The sequence below is a fragment of the Mirounga angustirostris genome, unplaced genomic scaffold, assembly GCF_029215605.1.
Source record: "Mirounga angustirostris isolate CCGP_5_RB_7025 unplaced genomic scaffold, mMirAng1.0.hap1 SCAF_15, whole genome shotgun sequence".
Lineage (NCBI taxonomy): Eukaryota > Metazoa > Chordata > Mammalia > Carnivora > Phocidae > Mirounga > Mirounga angustirostris.
This window is the reverse complement of record NW_026991723.1, coordinates 14,506,061-14,532,631: the sequence shown is the minus strand read 5'-3', so window position 1 is coordinate 14,532,631 and position 26,571 is coordinate 14,506,061. Positions and strand designations below refer to the sequence as shown.

General features: G+C 40.9%; 1 protein-coding gene across 5 annotated transcripts in view; it reads right to left on the bottom strand.

Annotated features, from left to right (window-relative positions):
* GDA (guanine deaminase) overlaps positions 1-26,571 on the bottom strand; it is a 70,579-nt gene that overhangs the window by 8,719 nt on the left and 35,289 nt on the right. For all 5 annotated transcript variants that reach the window (XM_045882247.3, XM_045882248.3, XM_064579486.1 and 2 more), the window contains 8 exons: positions 20,506-20,677; positions 15,789-15,876; positions 13,977-14,082; positions 12,562-12,589; positions 11,272-11,379; positions 8,725-8,832; positions 5,672-5,769; positions 3,279-3,346 (listed from right to left, as the gene is read on the bottom strand). In XM_045882247.3, the coding sequence (XP_045738203.1) occupies positions 3,279-3,346; positions 5,672-5,769; positions 8,725-8,832; positions 11,272-11,379; positions 12,562-12,589; positions 13,977-14,082; positions 15,789-15,876; positions 20,506-20,677 (776 nt within the window). The remainder of the gene's footprint in view (positions 1-3,278; positions 3,347-5,671; positions 5,770-8,724; positions 8,833-11,271; positions 11,380-12,561; positions 12,590-13,976; positions 14,083-15,788; positions 15,877-20,505; positions 20,678-26,571) is intronic.

The following is a 26,571-nucleotide window of genomic DNA, read 5'->3' as shown; positions in this document are numbered from 1 at the left end:
ATTGTTTTACTGATAACTGACTTTTTTCCCAGGCTCAATGTTTTAGGACTTTTTTCCTTTTTCTTTGTAATTCCAATATCTTGCCAATTTAGCCTAAAACAGGGTAAGTTCTTTGAATATGATACACAGTTCTTTCTTAAGCTCAGAAAAGATTTATCCTTCACAACTTCTGTTTGATTTGTTCTGGATTCTGGTTCAGGAAAACCTCCTGTGTTGGTGTTATTCTTTCTATGCTCCATGTGGATCATTCTCAAATACCCCCTTTGATCTTTGATCAATGTTGTTTTCCACATCACTGATATAATTTTCTGCAATAATTCTATTTCTCATAGCTTCCTAAAATGGTTTGTTATTTTTAAACTGAAATATAATTAAGATAACATAAAATGCATAGAACTCAGGTGTCTAGTTTGATGAATGCTAATAATTGTACATAGCCATTTAACTACCCTTCAGAAAGACAAGATATTAAACATCTCATCGCTCCAGCAAGCTCTCTCTTGGCCCTTTCCAGTCAATTCCCCTCCCTTTCCCCATCCCCAACCCTTGGCAACCACTTTCTGATTTCTATCAATACTGTTAGCTCTACTGGTCCCTAGGTTTCATGCATCTGGAGACATACAGCCTGTGCTCTTTTGTGCCTGGCTTTTTTCACTTAACAAAATATTTTTAGATTTACCTTTGTTTCGCATAGATCAGTGGTTCCTACTTTCTTGAATGCTGAGTGGCACTCCCACTCTATGAATATGCCACAGTTTGCTTATTCATTCCCCTGTCTGCAGGTTTTTGAATTGTTTCCAGTTAGGGGCTATTATAAATACAGCCGGTATAAACATTCGTGTACAATTCTTTCTACAAACATATATGCTCATTTCTCTAGGGTAAATAGCCCAAAATGGAATTACTGGGTCATATGTAGATGAATCTTTAACTTTATAAGAAATATCCAAAGAGTTTTCCAAAGTGGTTATAAAATTTACCCTCCCTCCAGTCATGTAGGATTGTCTACATGCTTCTCACTCTTTTTTTCCCCCAGTTTTCTTCTTTCATTTAAAAAATTTCTTTTTCCATCACAACTTGTGGTCTTTTTCATAGTACCATGTCTTCTTGTACTCCAAGGATGATGGCAATTTTCTAAGATTTTCTTCTAGATCCTGAAGTAGATCATTTTCAGAGATAAGCTCATCTTCCCTTTTTTTTTTTTTTTGAGAGAGAGAATGCACACATGTGCATGAGTGGGGAGGGGGGCAGAGGGAGAGACAGAATCTTAAGCAGCCTCCATGCATAGCATGGAGCCCAATGTGCGGCTCGATCTCAGGACCCTGAGATCATGACCTGAGCTGAAATCAAGAGTCGGACGCTTAACTGACTGAGCCACCCAGGCAACTCTCATTCTTTTGATATGACTTTCTCTTGTTTTGCGATATTTTTGTTAAGCTTCATGTGGGCTTCTCCTATGTAATAGTTGAGAAAGTCCAGATCTGCCTCCACTTGTTACAGACAGGGTGAACAAACCACTTTTGGACCTGCTCTCTGCCCATAGTATGAGGTTAAATGATCTTCTGAAGCCTACAGGGACGGGCAGGTTGATACATAAAGGTCATGTTTCAAAAAGAGTGGAACATAGTGGGGCTATTGCAACAGAGACTATGTAAAATGCAACAGCATTCTCCCAATTCATAAGTGAATATATCATACTTGATCAAACCTTTGGTCAATACACCAACATTGCTCTTTCCCTTTAAACCAATCTTGATTGACTAGTGCAATGTGCAAGTACGTGCTAACCATTTTGCATGCATTTTTTTTTCTCATTTAAGCCTCAAAACAAGCTTATAAGATAGACATAATTATAACTGTTGTTATTGTTACAGAAATTAGGGAAATGAAGTCTTAGAAAATTAAGGAAATTTGCTCAAAGTCTTACAGCTAATAAGTGATAAAGCTTTACCTAAATATTTTGTCCATCACTATCCAACCCAAAGTCAAGAACTGGAAGTTATGTGATGAACTTAAATCATGGAGACCAAAATCCTAGAAAATTGGAAAGCAATACCTACCTGATTTTTGGCTGTCTATAAAATTTTTCATTAACGGACTAGTGTGTAAAAAATTCTTGGCCATGTTTTTTCTTATTCATTAGATCTTTTCTGTGAAGGTAAAATAACTACCTTAACACCTGTGACTATATCCAAGGATTACCACAGTCTCAATGATTGAAGCCTTAAGTAAGAACTTTTTTTAAATCATAATTCTTTTGACTCATATAAAACTGGGGAGAACATCTAATCTAGCACACCTCTCTAAAAATAATAATTCACTTTGTTTTATTGTATATCTTACCAATATTGCTGGTATAAAAGTAACTGAGACGTGAGTTATTGCAGAAAATGACGACAGAAAATGACAGCCATCATCGTCAATATGCAAACATCCTAATGTTCTTAAGTATCAGGAAGACAAATGCACCAGGAATGGAAAATAAATCCTTGTGCCCCACACCCATTTAAAAAATTTTTAGTTTATTCACACACTGTAATCAAAGGCTTACAGGGAATATGCCTAGACATTTGGGCCTGTCTCATACTTTCAAAGTGAGCATCACTTCACACACTAAGGGAAAACAATTAAAATGTATTGTTGGGGGGGGGGGCGGGAAACACCACTAATTCATCAGCTACCTAGAATGTCCTTCAACCCAGCAAAGAACAGACTGCCTGTGGGAACTGGAATCTCATTTTGGTCAACACTGCTCAAAAGCAAAGCAAGTTCTTAATATATCTCAAAGTTCTCACTGCTGGCATAGACTGAATCTCTGCTCCCTATGGCAAGGTCAACTAATTTTCTTTTGAGACAGTATTTGTGATGACACAGTTATCAAAAACTAAAGCCATACAAATCCAAACCATCAACACCTAGCCAGAAGGACAAAACAAAAGGGGAAGAAAAATCAAGGAGTTTAAAAAAAAAAAAAAAAAACCAACAACAAGAAAACCAAAAAACAATAAACCTCTACAGCACCTTAGGAGGACTTACCCTTTATCACCCAATCTCTGAACAGTAAGTGAGGATAATGGCCTTCAGGATATTAGCATCATCAAAACTTCTCCCGTTGCATACATTTTATTACTGCTGCCAACCCACCATTTTATTAGCTCGAGATAGTACTCCCAGATAAGAAAACTCATTTTTTAAACTGTTACCTGAAAATTAGTCACATCATAAAGTTATACACTTACTCGACCACTTTGACTATGTCCAAATAGCAAACTACTGACCTGTACCCAGCCCTATTTTCACGTCATGTTTTAGGACTTCTAGCACATTGAGAAAGCCGCTGCTGAGCCTGTAGAGAGAGGAGACAGTCAGGACAAAGAGACGCATGTGTTTCCAACAAAAAAGGACACCAGCAATAATGATGGTGATTTCACTAAAATTGTGTTTCCTGTCATAACAGCTCTCATGTTGACACAAACACATTGGTCAAATCAGATCATCTGAGTCCCGGAGTAAAAAGACAATCATAAAGGAGCTTTACTCATTAGGTTGAGGTTAATCTCAGGAGGGTACAAAGCAGCAAGAAATAGTAGGAAAATGGGATCATTTGTAAGGAAAAATAAATGAAGAAATTCAATCTTGCCATTCATGCAAAAATCTATTGGTCTTCAGTGTTGTTTTGTTTTGTATAACAAACTCATCCTTCTATGTTCAGAAGTAGAAATTATAAAGCATTGTCTTTCCTCTCTGTCTGGGATACTTTGTTACCCTGAATGAGTACTGCCTTGCAAAATCAAAGAAAGAGGGTACTACTGGGAAAGGGGGTGCAGGCTGATGAGTCAGGACGGTTCATAGGACCGCAGCAGCTAGAAGAGAAGGTTCCAGGCTGAATTCTGGACATTATGACCCTTAGCTTACTAGATGTGCCGCCTTTCTAGAGAAACAAGGGAAAACTAAAGTGTTCCTTAAAGTCTGAGAAGAGGCCAAGGTCACCATGGTCTCCTTGAAGATTCATGTAACTACCATCATCAAATCCCCAGTGCACGTGCAATAAACCTTTCAAAGTTGTTGGAGTGAGAATAGCAGTGACCATCTAAACAAAAACATATCCATGAAGAAATGTAACTTCCAACCTCAATTTGCAAAGCTGGATCATAGTTTAATTTAGATATTGTGTAACTAATCCACAGGATGTTAAATCCTTTCCCTGTCGGGTCGCTAGACCATAGTTATGGTCACTGGCCATACCCAGGCAAGATTCCCTGTCATGTGTGACTACTTTATGTCTGAAAACCAGAAAGCTCTGGAACCTCTCAAAACGCACCAGAAATATAGCTCTGTGGTTCTCATGCGTTTCCTATACTGCCTCTGACATATATCCCTTTTTGCTGGCCAACTCCCTAGACTTCCAGCTGCCCGCACCTCCAACCGCACCTCCAACCCTACCTCGTGGCTCTTTCCCCATCACAGAGCCTGCTCTGCCCTTGTTTCGGGAAGGTCAGGGGTTCAAGGGAATTGATACCTCTTGACCTCACCCAGCAGCCCTCCACAAATAACTGATAGTGTGTGGGAATGACGATCTCCGCTTCCTCACCCCTGGGGCAGAATGACTTTGAGGTCTGTTTTGTACATCGGTTCCCTGAGCTTTCTGGAGGAATTAAACTCCAGGAGCCCACAATGGTAAGCTGCTTGATGGTGTGCTCTTACTGACGTCCTTCCCTTTCCTGTCTTACCAACCAACCTCCAGAGGTCACCTCCAAATAAACTACTTGTACATGAATTGTCTCATGGTCCGCTTCTGCAAGAACTCAAAATAAGAGAGGATACAAAGTAATCCTCAAAAAAACACTAAATCTAGCAGAACCTAAATTCGCTGAATGAATATTATGATCCATCTCAACCTGCCTCTAAGTGGGAGGAGCTCTATTCTGGATCACTTAGCTCCAGAAATGAGATCCTTTCTGTATCGAATCCCAAAGCATGGATTCTTAACCTAGCATCCATGGATCAGTATCATGGGATCTATGAATTCCCTGAAATTAGATGTAATGTTTCTGTATCTATGTGAGCTTTTTTCTGAAAACACAGGCCATAATTTTTATCTGACTCACTTATGGATCTAAGACCTTTCAAAGGGTTAAAAACTAATTATAAATAAAGCTTTGCATTCTGGGGAATTACAACAGGACACGGTCTCTCCTATGTGAACCGGCATCCTGTTGGATCCAGCAGCATGAGATATAGCATGGGGTGTCGGCTTATGGCAGCACTGCTCCTTCTCCTGACCGCAGAGCATGCAAAGTCAGTACCCTCTCCCCGAATGCCTGGCTGGCATGTGCGTTCTTGCGGTCCTTAGCTGCAAACCCCGAAACACTGTAGGTTTTGAACTTTTTCTGTTATATTTCCTATTGTCCCATTTTGTGCAAATGCAGAAATTTTAAGGGATGTTGTGTTCTTCAAATGCCTACTCTGCAAAAAGTATCCTCTTTTGCGTGCTCTTTCTCCCCACCGAGGCACAGGTAAGCTTCTGTGCGTCTGTCTGGTTCCTGTCCCCATTAGACAGAACTCTCGAAGAGGGACACTGTGGAGGCCTGACTGAGAAAACAAAGGTATTTGGGCTGCTAATTCACAACCCAAATGCTCATCACCGACCGACCGGTTATTGCCTACTTACGATAAGTTAGAATTGGGGCAATGCGAGATCGCTGCTCCTCGCTCCTTGAACACCTGCAGCTCTTCCGTGGAAAGGTAGCACCCGTGTGCCATCACTGTCTGCAGAGAAGAGTATCCTGTGTGGAATTTACCTCTTAAAAAGGTTTCCCTTAGTCTTGACTCACAGCAAGATGTTACAGGTACAGATTGAAGCAGTGACTTATCTGTGAGCATCTTCACAAGAGCACTTACGATTACTTGTATGTATAAAATCCCTGTGTACAAGTTACCCCTCAAAAAAGGCCTGTAGGGGGGCGCTGGGGTGGCTCAGTCATTAAGCGTCTGCCTTCGGCTCAGGTCATGATCCCAGGGTCCTGGGATCGAGCCCCACATCGGGCTCCCTGCACAGCGGGAAGCCTGCTTCTCCCTCTCTCACTCCCCCTGCTTGCGTTCCCTCTCTCGCTGTGTCTCTCTCTGTCAAATAAATAAATAAAATCTTAAAAAAAAAAAAAAAAAGGCCTGTAGAAACACTGGATTACACAAGTCTCTGCCAATACGTGGATCTTACTTTTTTTTCTTTTTTTCTATAAAATAATGAGGGTAGGATGTCCAACCAGCTCAAAGATACGACGCAGCCTTCATCTCTGCTTTAGAAAAAACCAAGTTACTTCATTTTCTAATTCTACGTGGTGAGCAACTGGTGAGGCTGGGCTTGTTCCTATCTCAATCAGACTTTCTAGAAGTAAGCTTTCCTTTGTCAGCACATGGAAGCTGTGGGGTAATCCTGGAAAGAGGTGTTCTGTATTTCTGCTCCTAGTTGAATACAGGCACCGATACTCTTTGTTGTTGTTGTTGTTTTAAAGATTTTATTTATTTGACAGAGACAGACACAGCGAGAGAGGGAACACAAGCAGGGGGAGTGGGAGAGGGAGAAGCAGGCTTCCCGCTGAGCAGGGAGCCCGATGCGGGGGCTCGATCCCAGGACCCTGGGATCATGACCTGAGCCGAAGGCAGACACTGAACGACTGAGCCACCCAGGCGCCCCCCGATGCTCTTGATACATAAAACCAAATAATCTTTATCTATTTTTTAAGTCTTTTTTTAATTGGAGTATAGTTGACACAACCAAATAAACTGTTTTATCACCTATATTTACATTTTCACAAAAATTAGGAAATATAGTATTTTATATGCATTAATCTGGAAGATAAAGTTGACCCAAGAAGGCAGGCACTGCCCACATACGACACTTCTCTGTTTAGTCCTGGTAATATTTGTGGGTTTTCCTGAAAAGGATTTAAGTCTTCTCATGGTATACATACAATGTATTATTACTCTAATAACAAAACATGAGATCATGTGCAACAACATGGATGGACCTCGAGGGCATCATGCTAAGTGAAATAAGTCAGACAGAGAAAGACAAATGCCATATGATTTCACTCATATGTGGAACCTAAAACAAAGAAAAATTAGCAAGCAAACAAACAGAAGCAGAATCAGACCTGTAAACACGGAAAACAAATACGGTTGCCAGAAGGGAAGGTGTGGGGGGATGGGGCAAAATGGGGGAAGGGGAGAGGGAGACACGGGCTTCCAGTGATGGAATGAATAAGTCATGGGACTCAAAGGCCCATCCTAGGAAATAGAGTCAATGGTAATAGGTTGTATGGTGACAGATGGTAGCACACGTGTGAGCACAATGTAACAAAGAAAAGCTGAATCACTATGTTGTACACCTGAAACTCAATGTAACATTGTGTGTCAACTCTACTCAAATGAAAAAAATTAAAATTAAAAAAAGGCTTTACTCTTTCAAAATTCTTTTCCCTTCAGTTCAAAACCTGTTTCCAGATAGCTTTCTCCTTTGGGAGGTACAGTTCAGTGACCAAGAATTATTATTAAAATAAAATTTTCCCAAACTCTGTGCAAATAAAAATAACATGCAAATGGCAGGTTAATTTATTAATCACATGGAAATATATGTAGAGAAGGATGAAAATTACGGTATAGCATTTACAGGAACTATGTAGAGTATTAACCTTTCAAATTAGTCATATTCAGCCTTCCGTTCACAGTCCCGAAGAATTTATTTGCTGCAGTATGTTCAACTCTCCACAAAGTTTGTACAATTCATTGAAGGCCAAGGCCGAGGGGTATATTGTTGTAATGAAGTGCCTCCTCACTATATTAATTTTAATGTGAAATTATTTAATTCTGAAAGTATTATATACACTCTTTTTTTTAAAGCAATACCACAGTGTTTAAAAATACAGAGTAAAAAGTCCCCTGTTTTCTCCCTCAGGAGGATCACATTTAACAGTCAATGTTTGTATTCCAGATAATTATTTTTTTTTAAGAGACAGAGAGAGAGAGAGAAAGAGTGCATAAGTGGGGGGAGCAGAGGGAAAAGGAGAGAGAGAATCCCAAGCAGGCTCCATACTCAGCATGGAGCCCCATACAGGGCTTGATCCCAAGACCCCGAGACCGTGACCTGAGCCCCACCCAGCACCCCTCCAGGTAATTTTTTCTAAGTGAGCATGCACCCACATACATCAAACAATACCGTATAAACATTCTTCCTTGTAAGCCTGTATACATCATTCTTGTGAATGCTGGATATAATTTTAATTACGGATGTTCTATAATCTAAACAATCACTCACTGATAGACATTTCCTAACTTTCACATTAATTAACATTCTTATTCATATTCCTTACAGAATGGATCCTTAGAAATGCATCCGCTAACTCAAGGGAATGCACATTTACATTCTAATGGATACTGACAAAATGTCTTTGGACCAAATGACATTCCCATCCTCAAAGAAGCCTTGAGATTTATTTACTGAGATGAAACCGCAGGCTGATTTTTAACTATACACCCACGCATGAGCATCCTCGGAGCTTTACTCTAGTTTGGGAAATGCACACATGTTGGAGAAGTCTGAAGATTACCACTGAGATTTTATTTTATTATTTCATTTTTTTCCCACTGCCCCCCAATTATTAAGATTTTGAAATGTAGATAAATATGCCCTACTTGACACAGATTATGTCATGATATGCAGTGTACCTTATTTGTCAGAAGATTGTTTCTATCATACACATCTGTGTAGTTTTTATAATCGGGAAATAAGTTCTTCACAGCTTCAACTTCATTGACATTTTCACTTATATGGCTCTACAAGAAAATAAATAATATTTGCAATTTTCTAATGTGAAATACCATTAGAAATTATACTTCCTACCCCAAAATGATAAGGATGGTTTCTACTCGCCTATGTAAGACAACAAAGATGCTACATGTGTTGTATTGAAAACAATTATACATATTATATATAATATCACATCTATATGAAAAAGAAACTATGAATGTGAACATGATAGTTACTTGAATATGTAATGTTCTAGCCCTAACCTTAACCCATGTTATATTCTTTCTATAGCAAGTATGAATACAAATAAAAAGTACTTGAAGACAGTACTTGAACCTAGCTATTTGTGGCAACTTGTCTCTTTTGATATTGGCCATTTAAGAGAAGAGTTTCATGGCCATAAAAGGAAAGACAGCATGGTTCACTCATAAGAAAACTGGCATTTGAACAAGGAGAAATGAATGTTAGCTCAAGTTCTGAGCCTACTTATGTTTCAGTAGGGTGAGTCAGTTCTTTCCTTTGGGTCTCTATAGTCTCATCTTTCAAATATAAGCGTTGGGCTAAATGAGTAATTTTCCAAACTCTTTCAGCTTTGAGTATGTTGTTCATATATAAACTCATAGAAATACAGTATGTAAAAGGCATAAACAAGTTGCTTCTCAGGAAGAAGCAGGATTGGGACTCTAGAACCCTGTCCTCGTTCTGTCCCCTTCATCAACTTCCAGAATGAGATCTTCCACAGAAAACAGTTTGAAAATAACTGAACTAGACAATCCTGCTGTCACCAAAAAAAGAGCCCATAAAAATCATGTCCAATCAAAACAAATGAGTCCTGGCCCCCATGCCAACCTTTCTCTAGGACACCATAAACCCCACACCCTTGCCTAAAACAAAAATCCTTCCAGACCAACTGGTGATGAATACATATAATAGGAAAAAACTCATGAGCAAGTTGCCACTTCCAAGAATGGCAATGCCATTTCCCCTTCTCCATGAGGTAGTGTGAGCCAAAGCAATAAGAGAAAAAAGAGCAATGTTCTAAAAATAGTGTTCCACCTAGAGGGTGAGCTCTATCCTGGCCTTGAGGAAATCTAGACCACTGAAGAAATGCATGGGCATCTGAAGAGAAAAAAAGGACAACCAGATGATTCTTTTCACTTTGATAAAGTTGAGTAAATGCTAAATGCACATGCACACATGCATACCCGCCCCCCCCCCCCCCCCCCAGCAAGGATATAGTTGATTTTGTTTTGTGTTCATGGAGTTCAGGACATCCTAGCTCCAAATATGGCACCATGGCATACTGCATATTTTAAGCTGAAGGAAAATAGCCGAAGGTCAGAATGAAACAGATCATAAAGCTTTTATGTGAGGGGTGCCCACCCTATCCTTGGAGGAAAGGAGCATCCTTATCTCTGAAGACAAAGGGATGCCCCAAAGAATCCAAACAATTATTCCTCCATGACTATGCACTGGCCTAGAAATGCTCTCTTTCTTTGGGTCTTCATTTCCTTATGAAGCCTCCTTATCATGTAAAACTTATTTTAAATACATTTGTATGCTTTTCTCCTATTGTCTTTGTCAATTTAGTTTTCGGACCCAGCCAGGGACTCTAAGAAGGTCGAAGAAAACTTTTTCTCCCCTACAATTGTGTGGGTTTGAATCAAAAATACAAATATCACAGTCCCCCAAAAGGGGGGAGGGAGTGATGAGAATAGTTAATGAGCCCCAACAAAATAAATCTTATTAAAAAAACAAAACAAAACAAAATACCCTCCACCCTGATAAAGAATCAATATGTTGCCTTTCCCCTAACTTGCCCTTGGTTATAAGATAGTCCACTCTTAAGAGGGAAAATGTTAGTGCAGTCTGTAATGAAGCTTGGGTGGAGGAAGGACAGCCTGCAACTCCCAATTTTAACCCAGCTGGAAGCTTTAAAAAGTGTTTCATTCCTAAATTGCAACCGTTTAATGACAAAGTAAGATATCCTTTTTTGTTCCTGATTTTTAAATTAAGAAACTCGGAACAAAAGGGCTTTTAAATGCATTTTTGTAAGGGAGAAATTAGGTTCTTTTTGCTTTTCAAGTAATAGGTGGTTCCTCCAAAAATGAAGGACTGGAACACTGAGAAAAGGATCAAATAAAAGAGAGAAGCAAGAAAGAAACTAATTAAATGTATCCTACAGAGAACAGGTAACCAGTGTGTTATTGATCTGGCTTGGTTACATATGATGTCCTCGTCTCTCTAAGTCTGATCAGAGAAGATGAGGGTAAAAGGAACTTCAAGTTTCTTATCTGAGAAATTAAAGAAGTGGATTAGGTGACGTCTATAAGAGCCCTTCCCATCCTATGATGCTATTTCTCTAGGAGATCTCAGGAGAAGAATTGGAGATGACTGCCAGAATTTAGGGTACTGAAAAGTCTTGCAGGTCTGGACAGGGGCACAAACAGCAGAAAAATACCCACCTGAATATGCAAATTATGGGTCTTCGCCATGTTTCCCAGTTTACCCAACAAAGTTTCAGAGCAGGAAAGGGAAAAACGTGGTGTCATTATGGGCTTAACTCTAGAATACTGGAAATAATAATAAAAAAAAAATTGGTAAGGAAACTATGGATATCAGGAAAGTGTGGCATACCCCAACATGCATATCATACAACATGATAATTTTATGTCTTCATTTTGGAGGATAGCCCCCCATTCTAAGAGTGGGTAGAAGTAGTGGGTTTCATGGAAACAGCTCTTGGCTGAGGACAACAGAGAGAATATTCTGTAGCACCAAGTTCAATGGAAGAAGATCCTGTCTCCAAGGACAGACAGCCCCAGTCCCACATCTACATGAAGGCTCAGACAAGGCCTTGACTGCATGGCCTTCATGAAGAAAAATGGGAAGCAGAAGAACTTCTAAAGGAGGCTGCTCTGAGGAGACTCAAAGTGAAGTGGTGGTCTACTCCCCATCTACATCTTGGGGAGGAGGGCCAGCCATGGCCTCCCTCAGGACATCTGGTGGCAGTACTGGGTCTGGTGTCACCCAAGGTAAAGGCTGAGCAGGTGAGAAGGGCTCAAGAGAGGTGGTGAGCATGAGGACCCCCAAAGCTCCACCTAGTTCTCCCAAGATTAGACTGAAAGTAATAGGGTTCTCATGGTTTCCAATTAGACCTCAAAAGGTGGTAAGGGAAGGGTCTGGCTTGCCAATCTAAGAGGTTGCACAATGGAGCTACGAATTGGTCTGCTGGGAGTGGGGGAAGGAGACAGCCCTGCCTCCACAGACTCACCAACACCAGGCACTGCAAAGAGGAGTGGCCGGCCGAGGGCCTGCAGGCCATGTGACATACCACACGTTAGGGACCAAGGCAGCCAAAGGCTGGGGTATCATGGTGGACACCACCCGTGCTCCAGACCAGATCAGGGAGTACAAGAGGCCAGAGTCATTGCTGATGTAGCCAACTTCCAGTTGCTCCCAATCTGTCCACATCCAGGAAGCCCTCTCCCACCTCCCCAGGGACCAGTCCTGTGTGATTAGAAGGTTCCAGAGAAGAGGAAGGGAAAACCACCGAGGAGACAAAAAAGCCCGACCTCACAGAGCTGAGTTGATGGGTCGACTATAAAAACAACTGAAGGCTCTGGGGAGATATTTCTGCATGCATGGAGTAAGCCAAACGTTTACAGACTAATCTTTACCAAACAACTTAATAGCAAATCTTAACAAATGACACAAAAGCAATCCAAAATCAAGCTGGGAACAAGCTTACTTACGTTCTTTTGGAGCATTCTTGACACAAATCTGAAATAAAGCAACAAATGGGAAGATAGAAAATTTTGGCATTTTTAAATAGATTTTTTTAAAGGGTGAAAACATGATCCTTACATGTCTTAATTTCCATGCAAACATTTCTAATGCCATACATGTTTCACCACCACTAATTAAAGATTAACAAGTAGTAATTACTCTGCTTTCTCATTTGCAGCCAGAGAAATAGAATGCAAAATCACAGGGAAATGCAATTTTATCCTCTAACATCAGCTGGGCTGTTCATGAGTATTCCCATACAACTCAACCATTCCACTGGCTTAAGCTCTATTTGGGGGAATATTGCAGGATGTTATACTCCATGGATATTAGAATCACGGAATCCTATGCACCTGGAGGCATTTAGAAGCCATAGAACTCTATGGGCACAGACATCGGAGTAAGGCTGATGGAACAGGCCAGAGGTGGCTATGAAATGGAGAGGGGGGAGAGGGGAGGAACGGGACCAGACGGGATGGGGGTGGCAATGAGGGATGGTGGTATCTGTAGGGCCTATGAAACAGCTATTTGTGCCCCAACTGAAAAAATTTATTCGCTAGCTTTCTGCCTTCTGGTAGTCCTTTGTTTCAGAACAAAATGGGGATTAAGGTTTACTATGACCACAAACACACATCCATAGAAAAGTTCAGCATGTGGCCAACGATACGAGGAAGGTGCATGCTTCACTCTTTCTGTGAGCAGGTGGTGGTTCCTGAGCTACCTTTTCCAGAGGACACATTTAAGGTGAAGGAGGTCTGGAATTGTAGAAAAGTTGGGCTCCTAAAACCTGCATCAGGATAGGTTAGGTCCTGGGGAAGATTTACATCTAAAGAATGTTCTTCTATATCTCTTGGATGTCGAATGTCATACAACGCAATTCCTTGTCAAATCAAATCCTCAAGGGACTATGGAAAAGCCATTAAAGAAATGTAGATAAAGTACTTTTGAGATCCGTAGACTATCCCAGTGTAATATAAAAAGAACATAACGAAAGCTCATGATCTCAGGCAAGAGGATGACCCCGCCACCAAAAGTAATCTGATGCGCACATACACTTTTTAAAGCAAGTTCAATTTACAGGAGAGGCCTCCATCTATCTATACTAAAGGAGAAGGAAGTGGTAAATCATTAACTTACAAAAAGAATCCTTCATTTCACATAGGGATTCACCCTAGGACTCTATAACAAGTCCCCAGAGGCTTCAGAACGGTATTGACATGCAACATTTTCTTTAGGACCAGACCACCTGCATAAAGTAGGGCAAACCCACACAGTGACATATGTGCATATCGGCCTGGTTCACAGAGCCTGCCTCTCTCCATCTCTAACTCCATCAGTGCCTCAGAAGGACCGCCCACAAGACAAATCAAGATGCATGTACCTCTCTGTTTCCTTGATTGATTCCTCAGTGGTTTCCTTGTATTCTGGAACACTGGTATTCATATCCATGCAGACTTTGCCCACAAATGCCCGCTGCCCAAATTTATCTGTGAGAGGGACACACAAACAGAATCTGAAGTCATGTTTTTCCCCCCAAACAGTATATCCCTCCCAAGCCTTTAGAAACACATTTAAATTAAAATCATTATGAAAACACAAGTGAGAATGTAAAAGATCATCACACCATTTAAGAACAATAACGACGACAACAAAACCACACCAAATTCTGTAAGTAGTTCAAGGTCTTCCACTGACTCCTTATTCCTTGGATTACTACCAAGATGGTGATAATATTTGATTAAGGTCTAACCCTGTATGTGCCCAGTGTCCTCTGTTACATGTAGGGTTGTGAGGAATACACCCAATAATGTATACAAAGTGTCTGGCATGTAGGGCTTAGAAAAGATACAGCCACTTTTCCTAACCATAGCAACGCCAATATTATCATCAGTGGGGAATTTGACATAGTCCTACTGGCAGCTCTCAGCACTAAGGAACCGGGTCCTCATTCGAGGTGCCAGAGAAATTTTATTTCGGCTAGAACGTTGAAGCTACATGGGGTGATACTGTTTGTACCATGTCTCTGTTTCTGTCATAAGAATCTTGCAAAAGTCTTTTTGCCTCTCTCTTTCCCCTGTAATTCATTGTGATACCTGGCCATTAGATTACTCTTACCTGAAACACCACCTTCATCACATACATCATCTGGCTCAAAATCTGAGTATCTGATGCATATTCGAATCTCGCCACAGTCTGAACCATCCCATCCGCCCAACCTCCTCTCCCACCCCACTGTGCAATGAAGCCTGTCCTCCAGCTCAGCTATTCTGTTCCTTGCTTCCTGTATCCACTATGGATATCCCTGTCCCCATAGCTTTGTCCATGTTATTTCCCCTGTTGGGAAGACATTTTCCTCCCTCCCCATTTTATGTTCCTGTAGGGCCCCATTTAAAGGCACCCTCTATGAATTCTTTCCAGATGATCCAATTCTGAGTCTTCTCTGTCTCCTCCAAAAATAGCAATATATATTTTCAGGGCTACCCTTTAAGCCTCTGGCAGAACCTACCTTGGCCAGCAAGCAGAAGTATCAATGCATCAGCCAATGGTATTTACTGAGCATCTGCCATGTTCTGGGCACTGTGCGAGGTACAAGTTTTGGAATTACTGATCTAAAGCCAGTCTCAGATCTGTTTCCTAGCTGTGTGACTTGGGCATGTTATGGCCTCTGAGCATCAGTTTATCCATCTGTGACATGAGGGCATGAATGCCTACTTCCAAAGACTGTTTGCAACTGAGCTGAGATAATCCATGGAGAGTGCTTTGTGCAAAGCTAGGCATCCAGCAAGAGCACAGCCACTGTTAATACAGTTATTTTCTATTTCATTGTGTTCCCAGCATCGAGCACAGTGCCCTAAGTCTAGCCAAGAGCCAAGATGTGTCTGCGGATTATAATATAATAAATTGTTGCCACAGTGAGAATTAGTAAACTTGGTCCCAAACACCCTAAATTAATACGCAAAATTCAGACCCGTCCACATCATTCTGGAGCCAAAACCATAAATAAATAATCAAATTACTTACACAATAAAAAACATTCAAGGGCCATACACAAACACCTAATTACTTGCAAGAAATGCAGAGCTCAAATTCTAGCAATTAAGAGGCAGGACAGCCCACATGTAGAAGTCATTGCCGGGCATGGTCTGACTGTCTTGGCTTGATGTGCCCATAAATCATGCTTTCATTTCCTCACCTGTAATTTCTGCAAGGAGCAGAGATGAGTCAGTGTGAATTGTTCCAAAGTAACAAGCTGTGGTTGTTCCATTCTTTAGTGTTCTCCTCTAAAAATAAATCACAAAAACCATGAATCGCGTGTGCCCAGAAAAGTCACATGGCAAATAAAGATGAAAATAGAATTCTAGTTTTTAATTTTAAAATATTTTTATTTAAAGGTATGCCATCTTGATATGAAATACAGTTAAGGTAAATGGCAAAAGTATTTATATCCAAAAGTGTGAGCTGGAGAAGAAGCTGGTGCTTCTGATTTCCTAGATTTCACACTGTTCCGTGTTGCAGACTTCACAAAATGTAATACTAATTAATTCCTTGGTTTTTAGGATTATTTGAGGATATACAAACTTTATTGCATCAAGGGATGAGTAAATGAGATTTTTCCATCTACAAGAGGGCAAAATTATTCAGCCAGATTTCTAGTTCAACCCAGCAGATTAGTCCCGTGTATTTATCTCCCTTCCTTAGCACAATTCCACTAAACTAACAGTAAAGAAGTATAAAATGTATTAACCCAGAAGAAAGAGACATGAGCAAAGGAAACATTTCTACATCCCCTTGGAAGACAAAAAAAAAAAAAAAAAAACATGGATAAGAACCTGGAGGTGACTCTGCAAGAAGAGAAAGAAGCACAGAGCTGCTAATAGAGAATTGGCTGACAATCTGTATACAGATGATTAAACCCTGGCAGGACCCTTCTCCTTGTTGAAATCAGCCAACCAGGCCAACCTGATTCTTGCAGGAGAGATTTGCTCTTGCAGAAACTTGCAACAGTATTTGGAGACTAGACACCCAATATGGCAACAAGCTTCAGCAGAGACTGGAAAGAGTTTTAAGTGGATAATCTGGTTGACCCTCTGGATCCTTGGTCATTTTCCCCAAAATCCCACATATGCAACTCCCACCACTCCTAGCGGGACTGAGGAACTGTTCCCTAGAGAAGATGACTGGTTCTAGAAGGAAGATATCCTCACAGTGGCATTTGGGGCCCACAGTTGAAAGGGCTGTTTACTGCCTTCACTGTTTATCCTGTAATGAGGTTCACTAGCCAACAAGAGTTATCCCCATCCAGACTTCCAATCACCATTTTAGAGCATCGCACTTAAATATGAAATGTATGTTCAAGGTTCAACAGACATTGGAGGAAAGTTAGTATAAAAAAGAGGAGAAGGAGGAAAAAGGAATCTGGGGAAAAAAAATCTCAGAGGAAAGAGGCAATCTCTAAGGCCAGAAGGAAGCTGGATTTAAAAAAAAAAAAATCTATGGGGGAGCCCGAGTGGCTCAGTCAGTTAAGCATCCAACTCTTGATTTTAACTCAGGTCATGATCTCAGGGTCATGAGATGGAGCCATGAGTCTGGCTGCATACACTAACCAGAGTAAAGTGAAACTCAAAATTAAAACAGAACTGTAATCTAACATTTTCTAAATTCTCAAAATTGTACACACTTTTCTAAAATCTTAGCTTGAAGATGAACTCAAAATGGAAAGTGTTGGCTGTTTAGCAAGAAGGACAATGGAAGTGCCACACAGACATGGATAGTAAGTTCTTCCTCTGACGGAGGCAAGCGAGGGGAGGGGAGGGGTGTTTTCACTAGTTGAGAAATTGCACTTTCAAGTTGGACTGGAACGAACTAGAAAGTTCAAGAATCTGCTCAAATTATAGTTAAAGAACAGGACAGGGAAAAACCACAGAGGAAAAAAAGAAAAGGAAGGAGGGAGAGGAGAAAGGAAAGAACCCCAAGCTACTCTTACTGGTTCCCACTGACTTCAACCCATTTCACCAACAAGTTACATGTGTGAGACTTACGTAATTGAAAGAAATTAGTTTGGTTTTAAAACCTTACTGAAGAGGCCATCTAAAATACAGCTGCTTCCCTTCATTTGTTCTATATTTGGGCATCCTGGACCCAAGGCCACCCTAGTTTCTCATAAGCTTTAAAGAGGGTTCTTCCGTTAGTAATGAGTTTGTATTTTTCCAGTTTATAAGAATCTACCAAGAACAACATCAGACTGTGGGTTGTGTTTCTCAATCTTTCTTCAGCCTTCAATTCTTGGCAAGAAGGGTTTGGAGACCAAGCTTTTTAAGCTCAAAATAGATGCCAAACATAGGATGACTGCAAACTTCAAGATCAGTAGCAATGGCTTCTTAACAGATTAGATGATTTGCATTTCCACTGGGCTGAAATAGGGAGGAAAGAGTGGCCTATCCCCTTTCTATTCACCTTGTACTTTAATGATTTGATACGTTTTTGGAATTAGTTGGATTCATCAGTTGAATCTTTGACAACCCCATAGAGTAAGCATATTCATCCTATTCCCCAGAATACTTGCAACTCGTTTATCTTGGCACATTTACCAGGATCTCATTGTCCAATCCCTTGACTGCAAGCTATATAATATATAGATTCCTGAACCTTCTAGTCTTTTTAGTTTATTCCAGTCTAATTTGAAACTGTAATCTCTCACCCAGTTTGCAATGTTTAAAGGCAGATAATCCAGGCTTGTTTTACTGGGATTTTTTTTCTAAGTAATCTCAGGAGATGTTTGCTAATACATACTTTAAATTATTTGCACATTAAATGATCACTGTCATCTATGGTGCAGAACTCTGGGTCTTGATTTGCCCATTTGCTGAAGTATAGCTCTAGGACTGTTTTCTGAGGGAGAAAATAAAATAAACAAAAATGGCTTGGATCTCTCCGGACCTACTGTTTTAACATCCCTTTGCATTGCCGTGAGCAGTCGTCAGTCTAGGGACAGGTTCTAGTTAACAAATCTCAACTTTCTACAGATTTCAACCATATCATCAGCTCATTCAACTGTTAAAGTGTGCAGGCCTGCCTGCTCATAATCAGAAACATAGGATGTATGCAATGCAAGTATGTGTCGAGAATAAAATTTATTTTGTACTCACTGACATCAAATACTTAACTCTCTGATACAAGAAATAGTATTTATGGAGTACTCCCTGAAGGATATATGGTTCTAGATACTCTAAGTGTCTAAACATAAAACAGTGATGTATTTGGGGTTTTTAAAAATACTATAGCATCTTAATAATATACATTTTGACATCATAGCATGTATCTATATGAACTATTACTGAAACTAATTTTTAAGAAAATCAGTATGAGTAATAGAAATGCTTTACCTTAACAAATGTTTTATTCTTTATCATATACACAGTGTAAATTACATCACTGATTTCCCTCTCTGGGTCAGCAGCTAGAAACTTAAAGCTGAATTTGTGACAAATTCTAACAAGTTCATGGCCCCGCATGGTATACATTTACCTCGCAGTTCTATTTTTCTTTCCCCCTTTTTTCCTTTGCCACACTTTCATGACTCATTTGCTTCCATTGTACACTATTTTATTTTAAGATATCTCAAACAATGAGACATCTTTTTAGAACAATGAGAGGTATAAATAAATTTTGAGAATAAAAAGATTTGGTGTGGTTAACACAATTCATTAACACAATGCCCCAGCAACTTCATGCACTGTGTTAGTCCTTCTCAGTTTTTCTGGTGTTATGTGGATCCATGCTAAATAGGTAAGATCCACAATTACACTGAATTACAATAAAGGAAGTCAAGTATATAAAGGATAGCACTTACTTCTACTCCTCAAGGCTTGAATGATACAGGACCAGAGGAAATGGCAGAATGGCTAGGTAACTGTGTAAGACTTAAAATACTGTCACCATCCCATAGCCATCACTTTAGAAGAAAGACCATCCATGGGTCCAACAACAATGCAGAAATGTTTAGACTAAGTGGGCTGCATGACAAGAGGTAGTGGTCAGATAAGAAAGTATTTGCAAAAGGTATTCTCCACTGCAGAAGCTGTTTCTGGTTGCTGAGTGGATTTGGCATAGGGCTGGAGTAGAAAGAAGGGGACTGATTTCCTTGAGAGGGTGGAAGTAAGGACATCTTCAGAGCCTTCAATATATGGTTGGCACTGTTCAATGATGGCACTCTTCAATGACTTGAACTAGCTCCCTAGCTCCCTCTAGTGGTGTTAATGCTCATCATGTTCCTACGTACCCTGCTATAGGGAGCCGTCCTATTTCCCCTCCTTGGGAAGCTACTAAAATAATGTGATATCCTTCTAACTGTAATTTTAACTTCTATTTTTAAATTTCCTTGCATGTTTTTTAAAGCAAACATATACAACGCTTACCATGTGTCAGGCACTAAGAACCTCACAAATACTAACTTATCATAACAATCCTATGAAGTAGTTACTATCATGATCTCTACTTTATTTTACAGATGGGGAAAATGAGTCACGGAACTTTCCAAAGGTTACACAGCTATTCCATATGGTCCCCAGAACAGCACTGTGGATTGGCAGGAGTAAGGGAACACACACGTGCATGAAACTCAAATTTAGTAACTCGAAACACAAGAAGTAACAGACCAAGAGTCAAGAGAGTCCACCAGATAGGGAATTTGAGGATTTGGATTCAAGTGCTCTCTCTGCTGCGGGTTAGCTTGTGTAGATGAGGTGGATGGTCCACATACTCCTTGGGCTTTGAAGAAAACTGAAAATGTCTCCACAGTCCATTCTAGCCTCAACTGCCTATGTTTTATAATTAAAATATGCCCCAAGAAATGGACGTGTCTACAGGTGATTTGGTCATAACACACTGCTACTAACAAGCAAGATACTTACGACAACTCTCGTATATACTTCTTCAGCGAAGTCAATGTTCTGGAATTTGAGTTCTGTAGGAAATGTGTACATGGTCAGCCAGTCCAAAAGCGGCAGGTCCACATTACTCCCAGCAAAAGAATACTGAGGGGCGTGGATGTGTGTATCAACCAGCCCAGGCATGAAGAACTCACTGGAAATTAATACAAGGGGAAAAGAATTTAATAACACCTTCAATCATTTTCCGTACCTTTAAATCACATTTTCTCTCCACGGTGATTTGTTTACCCCACGCAGGTTTAGAGCTAATGCAATCAGACGATTATAAATTCTCCTGTTATCTAGCAATCAAGAAATAGAAGTGACGCTCTGCTGGGAGAGATACAGCTCCTACATTGGAATGGCGGAATGGCTGGTGTGAGGTTAACCAAAGATGCTCGAGGGAGGCAGACGCACAGCACTGAGAAGAAGCAAAACAGTCATGGAACAAGACATCCGATGACTTTGTTCTCATAACTGGAGGTTGTAGGACGGAGAGCAAAGATGAGAAAGAAGGTCTTTAAAGCTTCTAGAGCCACGCTGAGGAATTACTCCCAAGTCACTAAGGATGACTGACGATGACAAACGGTGGCCACAATGCTAGACTCAGTGGTCGTCTTGACCTTGGCTGACTACAAGAAATCTGGTCCTTCCCCCTGTGAGGTAGGGGCTGAGTTCTGAAATGAAGCAGCAACGGCAAACTGAGGCTGGTTAGGGACAGGCCCTCTTAGGAGACGAGACTGTCAATGGGTGGGCGGTGTCGGATGGGTAAGTGAAGACACAGCTATAGTGCTCGGACAGCCTTCTCCAGGTGCCGCTGATCACTCCTGCTATTCCCCTGGCCTGCCAACTAATTTTCATATTTCCATTGATTCTCATAACAGAAAGTCCTGGAAAGATGTTTTTAAGAGCTTTCAGGGGCTCTACCCACAGATTCGAGGAAGCCCCCAAACTAACACACTTAAAGCTTCTCTAAAGAACGAATCCAGTTCACTGGGGTCTATTAAGTGTCTACACACATCCAAACAGATATTTGTTAAAGACCATACCTACCACCACGACCACCACCCTGAGAAAATATGAATTATATTTTAATATACATAAAGAACTTGAGCTCAAAACTTGACATAACAAAGAACCCCTTATGCTACCAATTGAAATGTACACCACCTCAGTGAAAGGCAAACAAAGCCTGGGCTACCTATAAAATGCTTTCTTTTTAAAGAAATGGGAACCGGGAATGGTGGCGATAATGTTGATGACCAGCAGATGATGTTTACTGAAGAAGTACATGTACTGGGAACAGCATCCACGTACGTCATCTTACTTGTGGGAGGCAGTTTATTACAGGGGTTAAGTATATACATTCTTGACTCAGACTGCCTGATTTTGAATTCAGACCCCACCATAAACGAGCAGTAGGGTCATCGACATGTTATTTAACTTCGTTGCGACTCAGTGTCTACGTGGTGGCACCATAGGGCTGTTGTGAGGATTGTTAGCACGTGTAGAAACAGTGCCTAGATAACAAAAAGCCCCCCCCCAAAAAAATAGTAGTTATGATGATGTAATGCTCACAACAAACTTACAAAGTAGTACTGTTGTCCTCATTTATAGAAGAGAAAACTGAAGCTCGGGAAATGTAGGTAGCTTTAAAAAAAAGAAAAAGTAATCCTGCAACAAGTCAGCTTTGGAGCCTAGATTCAAATCCAGGCAGTTGTCTGCAGGCTCAGTACTCTTGGTCACTACCCTCCGGAGGACAGAATTCTTCATTCACTTTGGTGGGGAAGAGCAGTGACAATCTCGTGTGGTAAGAAGGCCGCATTAAGTGAGCCTACAATGTGGGGGGCACGCAGAGAGGGGGAATGAGCTATGGATTCCTCTCAGGCATGAGTCGCTGACCTCTCAGGATACCTCAGTCCTGGGGCTTTCCCCGTCTCCACCACCATGAAATGAAATGGCCGTGTGATTTCTTTATGTAGTTGAATTGTTCAATCAAATAATATTTCCCAAGTAACTGAAAAGTTTTAAAAACTCTCCTAAGCCTTGTGGGAGATCCAAAGAGAAATAAGACATTTTCTTGTCTTCAAAGAGATTATAATCTAGTTGAGCAGATTAGGGGTGAGTGAGGATATCTGTGTGTGTATGTGTATGTGTTAGGGGCAGCGGGAATAGGGAGAGAGGGAGGCAGAGAGAAAGAGAGAAGTAGATCTGGTCAAAATATTAAGGATCTTAGTGAGCAATTTCACTCCTAGTGGTTTGCCCAACTGAAATAAAACAATGCTTACAAAAAGGCATTGCACAAAAATATTTAGAGCAGTTTTATGTATCCTAGCCTTGAACTGGAAACAAATCAAATACCGCAGGAAAACAGATAGACAAACTGTGGTATATCAACACAACGGAATGCTATTTGGCAATAAAAAAGAAAGAACTACTGTTATAAACAACAAAATGGATGAATCTCGGAAACATTACGATGAGTGAAGAATCCAGACACAAGAATTATTGATTTATTCCATTCATATGACTTTTTTTTTAAAGATTTTATTTATTTATCTGACAGAGAGAGAGAGAGAGCACAAGTAGGCAGAGTGACAGGCAGAGGGAGAGGGAGAAGCAGGCTCCCTGAAGAGCAGGGAGCCCAATGCGGGGCTCAATCCCAGGACCCTGGGATCATGACCTGAGCCGAAGGCAGACGCTTAATGACTGAGCCACCCAGGCGCCCCATTCATATGACATTTAAAAACAGGCAGAAGTAACCTATGTGATAGAAAAAATTAAACAGTGGACAAGGGGCTGGAGAGTGACTGGAAAGGGCATAAAGGAACTTTCTAGGCTGATAGGAATGTGTTATATCTTGATTGGTTTATGTTGGTTACATAGTTATATATGTTTGTCAAAACTTATCAACGTACATACCTAAGATCTGTGCACTTCACTACATAAAAAATGTTTCAGAAACAACAGCCAAAAAAAAGCTTCTTTAAAAAGGGTCTTGAATAATCAATTCAGTGAATTAACTGGTATTGGTTATTCCATAGCCAGGAGGGAGGGGATGGCGAGGATACTTGTTACTTTGTTTTTTCTTCTCTTTGGCAGAACTGTGACACTTTGAGTCTCAGGTTTAGGACATGAATCTGGCGGTGGCAGGCATGTGCGGGGAGACTCCTCCCATGCATGTCCCAAGCATGACATTTCTGAATAAAGATTATGGTAATAGGAACAGAAAGGAAAAGATGAATACAAGAGAAAAAGCTTGATATTTTATTAGCTGTGGGCAGCAAAGGAGAGGAATGAGTCCAAAAGAGAGCTTTTGAGCATGTGAAGCTGATTATAGGACATGATGTAAAGAGAATGTAGGAGGAAATTCCACATTGAGGGAGGGATGTTATTAAGTCTAGAGTCAGTATAATCTCCAAGGGTCCAAAAAGGATCAGAAACGTGGGATAAGAGGTGACAGAAGAGGTACGGATGGGATTCAGATTTGAGAGTCTTCTCTGTGGAGGTAAGCCTAGAATTTGGGGGTGCCAGAGATTTCTGTGGAAAAAGAACAAAACTGAATCTTGAACAGCACCAGTGCACTTACAGGAGTAAGAATGAGGAAGACAAGGCCATGCTCCTTCTGGAGCAGAGTTGTCAGGAGGACTGAGGGAGATCCAGAAAAGAGAGGTATCAAGGACAGCAATGAAGAGAAAGGAGTACAGGACAGAGACCAGTGTCCAAACCTGCAAGAGTCCAAGGCAAGTGGTCTCAGGAAAAGAGAGCTCTCATATCTATGCAGTGGTTGGGGAGACACCTGATTTCACGTGGATTCAGTCCTTCATTATAGAACACTTACCAAGTCTCTAGAATGGTTTAGTTCCTGTCCTACGTGCCGAAAAGAAACCCATAAATGTGAAAGATCGGTGTTTAGAGAAAGTACTGGGCAGAGAGAGAATTCCCTTTAAAAATATTTGGTAGTGAAAGAATGGGCAGGTGGGGGGGACGGAAAGTCACATTTTGTTGAGCATGTTCTTAAGGAAGCAGAGATAAAAGAACTCTTTTCAATTTCGCTTACTCACTAGCTTCACTTCCTTAGAAAATCTCCATTTCACCTCAGATAAAAACCATTAATTTCATATTCCAAACCTGCGGTCTGGCCAGTCTGCATCAGAATCTGAGGACAAAGATTGTTTGCCCCTATATACACTTACCAAAACACCCACTCATCTTTTAACCAAGTGGACAATGTTAATGAAAGCTCTACCATCCAAAAAGTTGAAAATAGAGCTACCATACGATCCAGCAATTGCACTACTGGGTATTTACCCCAAAGATACAAAAGTAGGGATCCGAAAGGGTACGTGCACCCCGATGTTTATAGCAGCAATGTCCACAATAGCCAAACTGTGGAAAGACCTAAGATGTCCATCAACAGATGAATGGATAAAAAAGATGTGGTATATATATACAATGGAATATTATGCAGCTATCAAAAGGAATGAAATCTTGCCATTTGCAATGACGTGGATGGAACTGGAGAGTGTTATGCTGAGCGAAATAAGTCAATCAGAGAAAGACATGTATCATATGACCTCACTGATATGAGGAATTCTTAATCTCAGGAAACAAACTGAGGGTTGCTGGAGTGGTGGGAGGTGGGAGGGATGGGGTGGCTGGGTGATAGGCATTGGGGAGGGTATGTGCTATGGTGAGCACTGTGAATTGTGCAAGACTGTTGAATCACAGACCTGTACCTCTAAAACAAATAATACATTTTATGTTTAAAAAAAAAAAGAAGAAGAAGATAGCAGGAGGGTAAAAATGAAGGGGGGGAATCAGAGGGGGAGACAAACCATGAGAGACTATGGACTCTGAAAAACAAACTGAGGGTTCTAGAGGGGAGGGGGGTGGGGGGATGGGTTAGCCTGGTGATGGGTATTAAAGAGGGCATGTACTGCATGGAGCCCTGGGTGTTATGCACAAACAATGAATCATGGAACACTACATCAAAAACTAATGATGGAATGTATGGTGACTAACATAACATAATAATAATAATAATAATAATAATAATAATAATAATAATAATAAAAGAAAGCTCTATCATCAAAACACTTGATGGGTCTGAGTTGCCCAAGCTGTTTGCTCACCACTGTCAACTCTCATTTACCTGCCAGCCGGGAACTGTGATGGTCCCGTGGGCTTGGGAATCCCAGGCTCTTTGAAAATGACCATTTCCTTGCCCAACAACACAGGGTCTTGAAGGGTCTGAGTTGCCCAAGCTGTTTGCTCACCATTGTCAACTCTCATTTACCTGCCAGCCGGGAACTGTGATGGTCCTGTGGGCTTGGGAATCCCAGGCTCTTTGAAAATGACCATTTCCTTGCCCAACAACGCAGGGGTGTAAAACAATAACATCCTGTCTTTATTTAAAATTTTGGTATTTTGTTCATCACGGATTTTTTGCATTAATTTTGCTTTAAAAATATTGCATCAGGGGCATCTGGATGGCTCAGTCGTTAAGCGTCTGCCTTCGGCTCAGGTCATGATCCCAGGGTCCTGGGATCGAGCCCCGCATCAGGCTCCCTGCTCAGCGGGAAGCCTGCTTCTCCCTCTCCCACTCCCCCTGCTTGTGTTCCCTCTCTCGCTGTGTCTCTCTCTGTCAAATAAATAAATTAATAAATCTTAAAAATAAATAAATAAATAAATAAATAAAAATATTGCATCAAACTATTACTTATCTTAATTCCTGAGTTTTTTGCCTTCCCCACCATCCTTAAATTCCTTGCCAGATGTGAATGCCTCATCCTGGCCCTGCCACCCTTTCTATGGTCCATGGCCACAATCTGATCCACTTCTATCAAAGCTCTGCTCAGGGTGCTCCAGTTGTCATTTTCACTTAAGAAAATCCACATCGTGGGGCGCCTGGGTGGCTCAGTCAGTTAAGTGTCTGCCTTTGGCTCAGGTCGTGATCCCAGGGTCCTGGGATGGAGCCCAGAATCGGGCTCCCTGCTCAGCAGGGAGCCTCCTTCTCCCTCTGCTCCGCCCCCTGCTTGTGCTCTC